This window comes from Lygodium microphyllum, chromosome 4, assembly GCF_053477565.2.
Source record: "Lygodium microphyllum isolate KBCC chromosome 4, Lygodium_microphyllum_v1.1.10, whole genome shotgun sequence".
NCBI lineage: Eukaryota > Viridiplantae > Streptophyta > Polypodiopsida > Schizaeales > Lygodiaceae > Lygodium > Lygodium microphyllum.
In genome coordinates, this window is record NC_141138.1 from 5462264 (window position 1) to 5476788 (window position 14525).

The window sequence follows — 14525 nt, forward strand, 5'->3', positions numbered from 1 at the left end:
ATTCTTCAAATGCACTGACTGCTTCTTTAGCTGCTTTACCACATTCCATTTGATCTAGTGCCTGAATCCATACTTTAGATTGCACATTAGCTTTACATGCTTTCAAATTTGATTTAGTTGGCTCAATTTGTAGCCCATAGGTAGCTGCATCAATTGCTGCGTAGGCATTCTTTACAACCAAATCTTTTAATCTTTTCTTTATTCCACCATTGCCGAAATTTGGCTCCAGTGGAAGACCAGTTTCAGCTGCATGAATTTTTTCATCTTTCCAAAAGACGAGCTTCTGTGCTTCAACTTCATGGAAGGCAGAACACTCCCTCTTGTCATGTTGTTGGCTGTCACACCAAATACAGGGCCTCTTAAAGCCTTCTCTCATGGGTCTTTGAGTTGATGAACGTCCTCATTCTTCAACTTTTGACATCCAACTTCTCCACCTTGGAACTAATTTCTGTAAGATTCAGATGAAGGTCACGCATGCTTTTAATTAGTTTATCCATGACATTATTTTTAGAAGGAACAGAAGAAGAAAGAGTTGGTTGATTAGTCAAAGGAATAGGGGATTTTGAAGATGGAACAAGCTCCATCAATGGAGTTGTTGAAGTTGAAGTAGAACCCAATCTTAGTCGCATCCGCTCTCTTCGAGCAATCATGTTAACTGCATCAGTAACATCTGTCTATGCAGTTTTGACTCCTAATTCAGAGGTAGCATCTTCTAGGTGATCAGCAAGCTTCTCTTGTTGAATGGGATCTGCAGCCTTAAGGAATAATTCAATCTTTTGACCTTCCATACTTTGTTAGTCTTCAGCATCAAGTTGCCCAAATTTACTTTCAAACTCATGGTATAAAGCTGTTGCAGCTAAACCTTTGTTGGGTTTCTCAACCCAATCAGTGAAACTTTTCTTCGTCAGTAGGCCAGAGTCTTGTAAGAAGAATTCTTCGTGTAGGGATTTTTTGAATGCAGCCCAATCCACATCTTGCTGAAAAAGACCATGGATTCTTTCTTGAAGACCATGCTTGGCTAGTTTGGAAAAATAGCGACTCCATGCATGTTGCGGTACACCAAAGAAGAGCATTTTTTCAACATACAAGTGAATAAAAACAAAGACATTTTGACCATTAAATTGTTTTAATTCCTGCCCAACTTCCTCTAGGGCCTTGATAGATGTGGAATCAATCTTCTCTTTGTCTTGCCTTTGTTGTTGTTGTTGTAACATTTTAATTTTTTGTTGTTGAGTCTGCTGCAGTATGCGCACCAACTGTTGTAGAGTATCTCCTGAAGAATCCCCCATCTTGGAGTTCTCTTACACTGACCTTTCATTTCGGGTTCACCAACGTCGTTGCGCGTAGGGTTGAAGGTCACCACCACAGGGGTTTGGCAAGAAAACTGGACAAGATAGATAGAGATGTGTCTTCAAGAGATAAGTAGATTACAGTGAATGTTTAAAGGTTCAAGAGGTACTTCACGGTCAATCACAGGGGTTTGAGAGAGAAGAATGTATAGGGGTTCAAGAGCTTAGACTCCGAAGATGGTAGAGATAAGATAAGGGTTGAAGGTTTCAAGCCAAGTTCTTGAAGATGTTGATAGAGCTTCCAACTACATGTTCTTAGCAAAGATCACAAGAGTATTATCTCATAAGTTCTAACTCAAATCAAGCTTGTTTTCTTGACTGTAAGAGCAATCACCAATTATAAAATCAAGTGCAATATGTTGTCATGTATCATAAACAACTCTGCATCCCATCATTCATACATGATGCCATAGCATAAATCAACTTTGCATGATTACATTCAATGCAGACTATTAGGGACAAAAGCTTATGAGTCAATTACAAGGCTTGTAGGGCAAAGAGACTTGCTTCAAGAGAGCTTCAAATTGAGTTCCTGATAAGGATAAGTTACCACATCCAAGAAATAAGAGAAAAAGATCCTCTTAATTCAACTCAAAGCATCTATGAATAATCTACAAGCATTGCCCTGCCATAGGGGCACATAATACTTGCGTATTTTGACAAGATGTCTTCTGTAGAGTAAGAAATGAATTAAAAGAACAATGATGTACCTAATTCTTTGAATATGGCTGAAGATATTAGCCCCAAATCAGCCCAAATATCTTTCGAAATTCACCTCTGATGACAGCATAAACTTCCCTTAACATGGTGCCGGTGCATTTGGTGTCAAGAGTCCACCACAGGGGTAGGAGACAGCAGGGTGAAGGTAGATTTAGGGAGAGGGATAGACGAAAGAGAAGGGGTTCGAAGAAATTGAAGACGTAGAAGAATACTCCCAAAAACAAATAGAAAACGAAGAAGAATACTAACAGAGATGAAGCATGTCAGTTTCTTTCAGCATTATGAGAAGATATAACTCTAATAGACAAAAATGTGTATAAAATAATACCTTCCTCTATGCTGCTCAGATCGCCAATCTGATCCTTCCATTGGCTTCGAAAGGGGGATAAAATACCATCACAACTGGCCAAAATTCTACCAAGTTACTCCTTCTTCATCTTCCCCTTCGGAGTGTTGTTCATTGTCTGAAAACAGCGATCGCGTGTCACGCGATTTCGTTAATCTCTCTTTTTACATAAAATCCTCTCAAATTGGTTGAAAGCTACATGCTTTCTTTTACATATCATCCTAATCTAGAAGTTGTCTATAGTTTTATGGATTTTTACAAGAGATAATATCTAGAATATCAAAAATTGGGTAAAACTTGTCCAAAAATTTAATATTTTTGAACCATGGACACTAGCACTAATGTCTAAAATGGCATTGGCTCTCTAAATCAATAAGAAAGCCACATTCTAGAATTTTTTTACACGGTGTGCATGTAGCGGCACGACAACATGTGTGGGTGTCACAAAGAGAGAGAGAGAGAGAGAGAGAGAGAGAGAGAGAGAGAGAGAGGAGGAGGAGGAGGAGGAGGAGGAGGAGGAGGAGGAGGAGGGAGGGAGGGAGGGAGGGAGGGAGGGAGGGCATTGTATGTAGAACATGATGTTGAAGGCAGGGAGGTGGGACATGCCAGGTGGGCTAGAATCACAATTGGTGGGGTCCAGATGAAACAATAAAGGGTTTTTTATTTTTCATCTTCCATCAACAGGGTCCCCCCTCCATGTCAAGAAAACGCGGCCCATATTGATATCTATCCCCAGCTAATTGCACATGGTCTAAGTGGGCTAATTGTAGTCATCCTCACTTTCTGCGATTGTAGGGAGGGAGAACAATTGGATGATGAAGCAGAATGTTACGTTTACCTCTCCTATTCTTCTATGGGTGTCCATCAATGTCAGCTTCTCTCTCTCTCTCTCTCTCTCTCTCTCTCTCTCTCTCTCTCTCTCTCTCTCTCTCGTGAGCACCATTGGTGTGAAACAAGGATGCCCACTCTCACCGACTCTATTTGGGCTATACATTGATGAGATAGCAGAGTTTATTCAACAGCGAGCCGGTGGAGGTATAGATCTCAGTGGAGCCACAGTTCATATCTTACTATATGTAGATGACATTGTGTTGGTCTCAGACTCAGCTCAGGGATTACAGCAGCATTTATTAGCATTGGATGATTTTTGCATACAGAGAGGCATGATAGTGAACCTTGGTAAAACCAAGGTTCTTATATTCCATACATCAGCTCAGATACGCAGACATAGTATTTTCATGGCAACAGGAGGGAGTATTGAGGTCACTGGATCATATGTATATTTGGGAGTCACCTTTACAGCAGCTTCAGGGACTTTCTCGATGACAGAGGCAGCTCATGACCGCCTCACTAGAGGATACTCAGCATTGGCTCTTATGGAGCAACAGTGTCATCAGGCACATTTCCAGGAGCCCCGCACCAAGGGGTGGCTCTTTGATACTCTAGTCACTCCAGCACTGATGTATGGAGCAGCTATTTGGGGGCCAGGCCTTGCCAATTATGTATGGACATTGATGGAGAGACCTCAGGTGATCATGATATCTAGATTGATTCGCAGCAAGGCCTCAGTCCCACATGACATTGTGCAAGCAGAGCTTGCCACACCGCCCATGCTAGTCGAGGCATTATTTCAGACAGTCTGCTTCCTACACAGATTTCAGGATATGGATAGAGATCGCATTGCATATAGAGCATATATGGCATCTCAGGAGATGGCTCGAGCGGGGGATACCACATCATGGTATGCACAGACTAGAGCTTGGTTTGACAGACATGGGCTGGACATTGATAGACTCCCACCTCTTCTATATGATACTCAGGCTCCCACTTACACCCTCTCTCTCTCTGAGAGGAACCGAGTCATCAGACAGGAGATATGGCATATTTATATACAGAGGACATGGGTCAGCCCTGCACAGCCACTGGCATCGAAGATGGCACATTATTATACACAGTTCTTGAGCATATCAGAGTAGGGATTCATAGAGATTCTGAGATATATGCAGATCTATATGCCACATCGATTGAGAGTTCTTATTGGACAGCTCAGGGTATCATCACATCAGCTTATGATTGAGAGTGGCAGAGCCAGTGGCATCCCACGGGAGGAGAGGATATGCCCCCTTTGTAGATCAGAGGTGGAGAGTGAGGAGCATTTTGTTCTCAGATGCCCGGCATACTCAGAGTTGAGATCTAGATACACATTGAGCAGCTCACTTCAGGGATGTATGACTGATATGGATCAGAGATCATTTGGCCGTTTTCTGGGAGAGGCATGGCACATCCGAGAGCAGAGCACACAGCGGGTCCCAGTCAGAGAGGGGCCCACCCAGACGACTATTACACAGTTCTTTCAGACAGACAGAGTGAGAGCTACTATACCAGCCTCCAGCCAGACCTCCGGGCTCACACTACAGCAGGCTGAGGACCAGCATACCCGACGCCGCACGAGGATCCGTGGGTTTTGGACCCCACAGCCACACTGACAGGAGATCCGGAGGATTCTTGATCTACATCGACAGCAGACTGAGATCCGATGACACTCGACACATTGGATCTCAGATCTCCAGTTTGCTCTTTCCCCACCTCCGATGTACCACATCCTGCATCCAGGAGGGATCGCCTACTATTAGTGACTTCGACGACTGCTACTACATCCCAGTATAGTATATCTCCCTGCATCTGTTACATATACACATCGCACCACTTTATCACAGCCGACAGTTGTTCCCCTATCACAGCCGACATTTGTTCCCCTTTTGTAGCCATTATCTGGAGTACTAGAGCTACATACGCACATACACATACACGACACTTATCACACACAGCACCGTATTTTCAGTTTCCAATTTTTAGCTTTTCATTCATCACTTTTATTTTGGATAGCTGGACCTCATCAGTTGTATCACAGTTTGTCTCATAGGCCAGTTTTGGTCTTTAGAAGACGTTAATATAACTCTCTCTCTCTCTCTCTCTCTCTCTCTCTCTCTCTCTCTCTCTCTCTCTCTCTCTCTCTCTCTCTCTCTCTCTCTCTCTCTCTCTCTCTCTCTCTCTCTCTCTCTCTCTCTCTCTCAATAGTGCACAAAAGAAAGTATTAAGAGTTTGAAAGAAAAATATGTGAGTAGCACACACAAAGAGCCAAATAATAAGAGATATGTAGTACAACATTACATGTAATAGCTCAAAAGTTTTTAATGCCCCAGTAATCTCCTCATATCACAAAAGTGCAAATGCTATTTTCTTATGAATTTGTGACTCATCACCAATGGCATAGCATATCCTTCGTTAAGTTTGTAAGTTTGAATTGTATTCATTTGTATTGTTTTTTAAGAGATGTGGGCATTGTGTATGCAATATTGTTGAGATTCAGCAATCACACTCACTAGCAGCCTCTTTGTATGGAGCTTCAGGGCCAAGGACATGCAGGCTTACCTATCACATATGCACAGTGGTGCCTACTGCAGTTTCCTACTTTCCTATAAAGCATTGTACTTGCTTCATTTTCTTAATGCAATGATAGTACTCTTTTCTTTTCAGTAAAGTGTCAGTGTCATTGTCCACACACAAGATTTTGTTTATGAGTTCAAGTCTCAATCTTGAAACCTAATTCACTTGTGTGACAGTCAGTGTCTAAGTCTATGTCTACATGAGTTTTCTTCCCGTCTTTGAACCACCATAGCCATGCTCTAGATCTTGTTTCTCAACATGGTATCAGAGCCCAGTCGGGCATGGCTCAGCTCGGCTTAGCTCTTCTCTGCTCTCTCTCAGCATATTAATCTCTGGTCAGCTCAGTTTCATCCCATGACTTCATCTCCCAACTCTACCTTCACTTGAGCTTCCATGGCAGCCATAGCCAGCAGCACCCTGTCAGATTGAGTCGCTTATATCTCACTCCATAGGTCAAATATCTTGGAGCTTCCTTCTGGAAAAGTGTTCCCCAATTCAGAAAGCTTCCCTGTATCACATCAATCCATGACATTTGGCTATCTGAAGCTCAGCATTGTGAAAATTCCCAGTCATCACTGCCACAGTCTTCAACTGTGACCTGCAGGACATACCCTTCATGGAGCCTTCATATCTCTCTCTGTAGAGCATATCTTCATGAACTCTCTTCTAGACATATCTTCCTCTACTTAGGGCGCTCCCTCCTGGCACAAAAATCATCCACATTGTTGATCAACCAGCATAGCATTGTCAAAATTCGTGGCTGCTAACGAAATCTGCGCCCGATCTGTTCGTCTGCTCTATGCGCGCCATACATGCTGCGATCTTGACGAGGAGGATAGGGCTTTTGAAGATCTTGAAGTAAGCTTCATTTCTATAAAAAAAAGTTTTCAAATGATCAACTACAGCTCCTACAATCTGCAAAAAACCAAGTCCCTGTCTGAAACCCTAAACTGTCAGCCATAGCCAGTTTCATCAAAGCTCAAAAATCTCATCATTTTCTCTCTCCTACCACTTGGAACAACCCACTGCCACTCTGATCTACTGTCCCAGCACCAAATCAAGGAGGGGAAGGACCTGAGAAGATTGAAGAAGGATCAACGACCCCGAGCAAGGAAGATTCAAGCTCAAAATCAAGTCTCTACATAGTGTGTTTTCACGCTACCATTACTTGTGTCTCTTGACACATTGTAATTTGCTCCACTTGTAAAATTTGAGAATCTTGGAGTTGATTTGCTGTTGCTCTAGCCATCCAACATGGGAAAAGACTCTCCAAATGCTTGGTTCAAGGGAGTCTGGTTTCACACCTGGCAAACCCGCATCAAGCTCATCCTGATGAAGAAGGGTCTTTGGGCCATCACAAATGGCAAAGAGAAGAAACCTCGAGATGCAGACCTTGCAGTTACTTGGCAGAAGAATGATGACAAGGCACAGGCCATCATTAAACTGGAATTGGATGACAGCTACATCCATCATGTGGATGCCTGTGACATGTCCCATGACACTTGGTACAAATTGGATACCTTATTTGGTGCACAATCAAAGTCATCTATGGTCTATTGATTGAATTTTTTCGACTTGATATGAAGCCTCATACATCCCTGGCATCCCATCTAAATTACGTGGAAAGTCTCCTAACCCAGCTTGCAGGGATAAAGCTAAAAATGGATGAAGATGTTTGTATTGGTGTCTTGTTAAAAAGTCTGCTTCCTGCCTATGATAATGTATCAACCACTCTAACCAATATGCCTGATCCTCAACTTGTTGATATTAAAGCCTCTCTACTAGAGGAAGAAAAGAAACTTAAAAAGCAAAGAAGAGCCTAGCACTTCAAAGGATGAACAAATGTTATATGTAAACAACAGATACAAAGGTAAAAAGGAACCGCTCTTCTGTGACTTCTGCAAAAGGACCGGACACACTGAGAAGTTCTATCATGCTAGGAAGAGGTCCCAAAAGGCCTATCTTGCAGCTGTGAAAGAAGAAGAAGACCATAGACCAAAAGATGAAGATGAAGTTGAAGATGAAGACCACCAGGATCGGAAGGACAAGCCCCATCAGTCCTTCTACTCTCATTATTCTGATAGACTGTTTTAAAAGCCTTGTATTTCCTAGCCCTAATGCTTCTTGCCATAAGCTTTGTAAACTCCTCATGTAACTTGGCACTACAGTCCCTGTACACTTTGTGAGGCCCCTGTTACAACCTCTGGATGTCCATCATGTTTTGGTGCCCACACTTAGCTTTTTCTATGACAGCCTCTGGTGTCTACCATGTTTGTGGTGTGCCCACACCTTGCAGGTGCTTCTCATTATAGCCTCTACACACTTTGTGCCTTTCTAGTTGTGATTGAGGAGGGGTGTTGAGATTCAGCAATCACACTCACTAACAGCCTCTTTGTATGGAGCTTCATGGCCAAGGACATGCAGGCTTACCTATCCTATATGCACAGTGGTGCCTATTGCAGTTTCCTACTTTCCTATAAAGCATTGCACTTGCTTCCTTTTCTTAATGCAATGATAGTACTCTTTTCTTTTCAGTAAAGTGTCAGTGTCATTGTCCACACACAAGATTGTGTTTATGAGTTCAAGTCTCAATCTTGAAACCTAATTCACTTGTGTGACAGTCAGTGTCTAAGTCTATGTCTACATGAGTTTTCTTCCCGTCTTTGAACCACCATAGCCATGCTCTAGATCCGTGTTTCTCAACAAATATGTCCCATTTATGTTTATTACACATGCAACCTTTCCTAGACAAAAAATATCATTGATTTTATAGGTTAAACTCTTGAGATACCCATGCTTCATGATCTCTCTCTCTCTCTCTCTCTCTCTCTCTCTCTCTCTCTCTCTCTCTCTCTCTCTCTCTCTCTCTCTCTCTCTCTCTCTCTCTCTCTCTCTCTCTCATGCATTCACACACATGTACATTCATGTGTTATGTGTATATGTATGAAATATGTATGGATGTATGCATACACTCTCTATACACACATAAAATTGGGTCCTAATGGAAACATGAGATGGCTCAACGAAGGACCAATGTGTTTGGAGAGAGGAATATACGTGTGTGTGTGTGTGTGTGTGTGTGTGTGTGTGTGTGTGTGTGTGTGTGTGTGTGTGTGTGTGTGTGTGTGTGTGTGTGTGTGTGTGTGTGTGTGTGTGTGTGTGTGTGTGTGTGTGTGTGTGTGTGTGTGTGTGTGTGCATATATATATATATATATATATATATATATATATAGAGAGAGAGAGAGAGAGAGAAAGAAAGAAAGAAAGAAAGAAATATCTATTAACGTCTCTAAAAGGCCAGAGTGGCCTATGAGACCATAACCAATACAACTAGAATCATCATCTCTCACCAGATAAGAAGAGATAAAATTTATGTGTAAGTTTACATGGTATATTGGAATGAGATGTATGGAAACTGAAAAAAGTAAAAAAGTTGGAAAAAAACCTAAGTTTAAAAAGATCAAGAGTGTAGGGTATCTCGCCTCAATCTATGGAATCCACCGACTCTGCAAGCTACCTCCCACACACACACACACACACACAGATAGATAGAGAGAGAGAGAGAGAGAGAGAGAGAGAGAGAGAGAGAGAGAGAGAGAGAGAGAGAGAGATGTATTAACATATTCATATAGTTGGAATAAACAATGTTATCGATTTCTTTATTTTATATATTGAATCATTATTGTGAGGGACAAGTGTATTTTTGAAAATCAAGTTATTATCTCAATAATTGACAAAGAAGTGCAATACATCAACTATTTATAACACAAGTGCTTCACAATGGTTTTGGGGTCTCTCATGGTTTGTTTTTTAAGGACTCAATTGGCCATGAATCATATTGCCATGTAAGATATACTTTAATATGTGAAATGCATTAGCCAATAGTAACAACGATGCTTCAAAGTTTGGCACAAATGGCCAAACTTAAGCTGGTGTGTAGCCCTAGCATGAAATATTGAGAGGAAACTAAGCGCTCCGCTTGTTTTTTAGGGGCTCAATCAGCCATGAATCATATTGCCACATAAGATATGCATTAAGACATGAAATGATTTAAGCAATAGTAACAGTGGTGCTTCAAAGTTTGGTGCAAATTGCCAAACTTAAGTTGGTGTGTAACACTAACGAGCCTTGGCATGAAGCGTCCAGAGGAAACTAGGCATGGCGTCTAGTGTTACTTATGAAGAGTTAGAAGGGAAACAAAGGAGGTGAGAGGGTAGATGAAGATGGATGCATTAGAGAAAACTTGGACTCGTGTTCGGGACCCTAAGAAATTCCACCTTGACATAAAGAGAGGTAATTCAAAATGTATTAAAAATAATTAGAAAGTATTTTCTTCTCTATCCTTTTTTCTAATGTATGAATTAGCACGAAGCCGTGTAAGTCGCCAATTACTCAAGTAAGAGTATTATTGTTAGTGCTCAAAATTTAATGGCTTATGTCTAGATGGATCTAGATTAATGGTGCACTCTCTTTTTATGAAAAGTTGAATCAAAGATTTGGCACAAAGGCTTGAGCTATATGGACGCTAATGCTTTATTTTCTTAATCTCTTAGCCTAGACACCATGCGATTGATTATTTGGCCAATGGATTATCTATGTTCATCATTGTCTAAGAGATTGATTATCTAGCACATTGTCTCGAATGATTCATGTACACAAAGTTTGAATTGAGAATACATCTATCTCTATGAACCTGTATTTGGCCAATGGACATCCCTATCAACTATGTAACCAATCTCCAATCATTGAACTTTCATAAATTGGTGTTTTAGGTCAATTCAACTAGGTCATATTTCTAAAGCATGTAAATGTCAATAATGTGAGGCATTATTTGTTATTATTTGTAATACAATCTACAATTCATGCCATGAGGGAAGGCAAATTTTTATTGTAAGACCACCTACAACTTAGGGATTAGCATTTTCCCAAGGATTTGAGCATCTTTTGACTCCAATTTTGTGGAGCCAAAAACCCACATGAGCATCAAAAGTCTCATAAAAGGGGAGGGGGTTTGCTTTGGTATTATCAAGATAGAATACATGTGCCTTTCAACATGGAAGCATTTAAAGAAAACCCATGAAGAGAAACGTTACATGGAAAGGTCTTCCATAGGGTGTTGTCTTACCATTTAAGGCTTATGAAAGGCAAATATAGTGAATAAGATAATACTCACAAAGGATTCTCTTATTGCTTTAAATGTCTAAATTTGGATCTCTTCAAGCCTTTGAAATTGACCTTTGGCCCACAATAGTTTTTTTCTTTCTTTCCCCAAAGAGTACTTATTAAATATTTCTATGGGCAAGACAAAATGATTCCAACCAAACTCCATATCTTCTTAAACATGGTATAAGTTGTATTTGCCTATATCAACAAATTGCCAATGCAAAAGGTGATGGTTGACATGTAGCAATAATAATGTTGTAGGTATGTCTCATGAATTTGTTCGACAAAAAATTATCCTAATCACAACAAAGCATTATATGAAAACTTTAGACAATATTCCAACAACATTTCACAAGCCAAATTATTTTGCATAACTGGTATTGTTTGTCCAATCTATCAGAGTCACTAGTAAAGCATGGGGATGCTAGGTAAAACCCATTGCGCTGGGCCTTAGGATCTTCTTATGCAAAGGGTCACACATATTATTCCAATTGGTATCAATATAATCACCATGTGTACATTGTAATGCCATATAGACACACATCCCACATTTGTACATGATGCCAAGAAATTTGGGAAGCACACAGGATTTACGAAAACAATGTGGCTAATTTCCAAGAGGTGATGCTGTACACAGTTTTTTATTAGACACTTTATGAATCAAAGTATATGGGGAACCCTAAAAAGGGGGGTGAAAGGCCACAATGAAGTAGAATACACTATGAGATTACCAAGCCCTCCTGACTTCAGAAACCAAAGGTTTCAAAATTGAGGGAGGAATTTACAAAGCCCACTGTCAAGGTGAGTAGAGGCTTTCTTGCTGAATGCCTTGGCAAGTTGGTTGTAAACACTGAACAGTCGTCGAATGGAAAATAGCATCCCCTCAGCCATAAGAGAGCAAAACTAGACACATTACCCTCATCAATGTTAATCCAGTATGTAATCAGTATGAGAATGGTTTTCATGTACGACTGTGCAACCAGCTCTGACATATGATGCCCTCTTACCATAATACTGATAGAATGACAACATTGCTTAATTTCATTCTGGTCCATTCATCACAAAAACACCCAATCACCAACATCAAGTCATAGACACACACAAACACACAGGTACCATGTATCTAAATTTGGACGTCCTTAAATAGAAGCAACGAACATTCCCAACAAAAATGATGAAAATCACAGACAGACATGGATAAGGGTATGTTAACTAGTCCAACTGGATAGCACAGAATCCCAAAGTGACTGAATAACCAGTTACTCATTGATTTATCATATTTGAATAGTAAATACATAGAAGTATTGGATGGAATTCAGCTTCCACTTTTATAATTACAAGTGAGATATCTCACTCTCATCTCCACATTATCTATTCACTTGTATAGTTTTAGAATTTGCCAGATGAGTGTCATCTGCATGCTGCAAATGTCACCATTCCTCACTCCGAGAGTCAAGCAACTTGTTGCAACAGGTAGCCTAGGCCAATGGAGAGGCACCATGTGGCATCCTTGTGGCGTGAATTTGCATGCTTCCATAAACTCCCGCAGGCAACCTCTATGATATCAGTGATATAGTCTGTTAATGCACCAAATTTTATCTTGATGAAGGCATTTTTATACACCAATATACATTTCAGATCTCATCTTTTGGGCCACTGTGGGCTTACACTCTGCACAAAGGGGTCTGAATATGGTTAGTACAGAAAACTCAATATATGAAAATGCTTAGCGCAAATTAAGGCATGCATTGCTTGATGAACACAGTTGTCCTCAACCTTGACAATACTTCCTGATACTTTAGATCTAAAATCTTTTCAAAATGGCCGAATTCATGTTGAAATAACATGATAATACACAAACCACAATGAACAATTATTTAAGTAATGAAAGAGAAATGCAGTGCTATAGTTAATACACAAATCCCAATGAATAATTACTTGCACAAAAAAAGAGAAATGTATATTAACGAAGTCACTTCAGTAATCCATTTTCATTGGAGAGACCCTAAATTCCTTTGTACCACTAGAAAGAGGTCAGATTTGGTCATTGAAGCCACAGTATAGGGTTCAACGGACAGCAAGAGATGGTAGGGATCTAAATGCATTTTCCATGCTCTTTGGGCAGGTGCATGGGAGAATATCGTTGCAATGGTAAAAAGGCCTTCATGATACCTCCAACCAAAAAAATGTATTTTGGTGTTGTAAAGTCACAGAAAGTGTTCTCTGTAATGCACCTGGGCCTCAAATTATATTCAGAGTGCCAAGTAGGCTGCTAAACCTACAGTTCTACCAATCACAATCTGTAAAATTTCATGAAACCTATCAAACGTGTACACTTTCTGAGAGACTGGTCAATAGGGATAGTGATGCTGGGGGGCCAATCAGAAGACCAGGAAAACATACTCATCCGTCACCAGCTACGAGTAGCATTGGAGCAGCCCTAGGTGATGTCCCCCAGCAAGGATATAGGTCTGCCCCAATATAATGCGCTCTCACCTTCTTCCACAATATTTGTGACAAGCTTCCACAATATTTGTGACAAGCCCCCCGGTGAATAGTTAGACTCGCAAACTTAAACGCCCACAAAGGGCGTGCCTCCCCTCCAAATATTAGCCATGAAACAACATAGGCATCTCCTATGTGTTGGGAACAAAGGCTCACCATGCCTTTTTACCAAGTTTGGGTGTGTGGGTGTGAATGCACCCTTCACTTGTTATACTTTATATATATATTCAAAACCTAAAAGTGGTACACTAGTCTTTGTACCGAACATCAAGTGGTGTGCTCACTCTCTCACTCTACTGCTCTCAAATCTCTGCACCTTCTCTCTCAGCTAAGGAAATCTGCACAACAAACTTGTATCAGAGCACAGGTTGTGCATGCTTCCCGAAGCCAGTGACAAGCATCAAGCTGCATGACAGGCGAGCAGGAGCTTTAGGCACCAATTTTCAGTGTTCAGCACATGCAGGAGAGGCAGACGGCGGACCAGCAGGTGTAGCAACCATGGGACGGGCAGCATCTTTGTCAACGCCTGTTGCAGGCGACAAGTGATAGGCTGACGCAGGCCAAACGAGACCTGGACATGACCAGGCTCAGCGCAAACGCGACCAGGCTCAGTGCAAACGTGACCAGGCTCAGCATGGACGAGACAGGCTCAGCGGGCACTTTGACGGGACAGGCAGTGACTTGTTTGACAAGTCACCCATGACCAGGCGGTCACGAATCCATTCTATAGTCAACATTTTTTCTCTCTTTTTTTTCAGTTTCCTCTCCCTTCTCTACTGGGCATTCGCGCGTACAAGCACAGAATACAAATCTGTGCACATCTGCTCCTGGAAAATTGGGGCTTTTCCCGGATTGGGAAAAATAATGCAAAAGTTGACAATCTGACTCAAATATTGCACAATTAGTGCACATTTGTCTGTGAAATTTTGGGGCTTTTCCACATTTCAATGAATTCCTTCAATTTCGGTGAAATTTGTGCACACTGGACCTGAGAA

The 14525-nt window shown here is 41.1% G+C and overlaps 1 protein-coding gene across 8 annotated transcripts in view; it reads right to left on the bottom strand.

Annotated features, from left to right (window-relative positions):
* Window positions 1-12269: 12269 nt before the first annotated feature.
* LOC148036758 (orotidine 5'-phosphate decarboxylase) overlaps window positions 12270-14525 on the bottom strand; it is a 43443-nt gene continuing 41187 nt past the window's right edge. For all 8 annotated transcript variants that reach the window (XM_087675634.1, XM_087675630.1, XM_087675635.1 and 5 more), the window contains one exon: window positions 12270-12696. In XM_087675634.1, coding sequence (XP_087531760.1) covers window positions 12667-12696 — 30 coding nt within the window. In that variant the 3' untranslated portion in view covers window positions 12270-12666. The remainder of the gene's footprint in view (window positions 12697-14525) is intronic.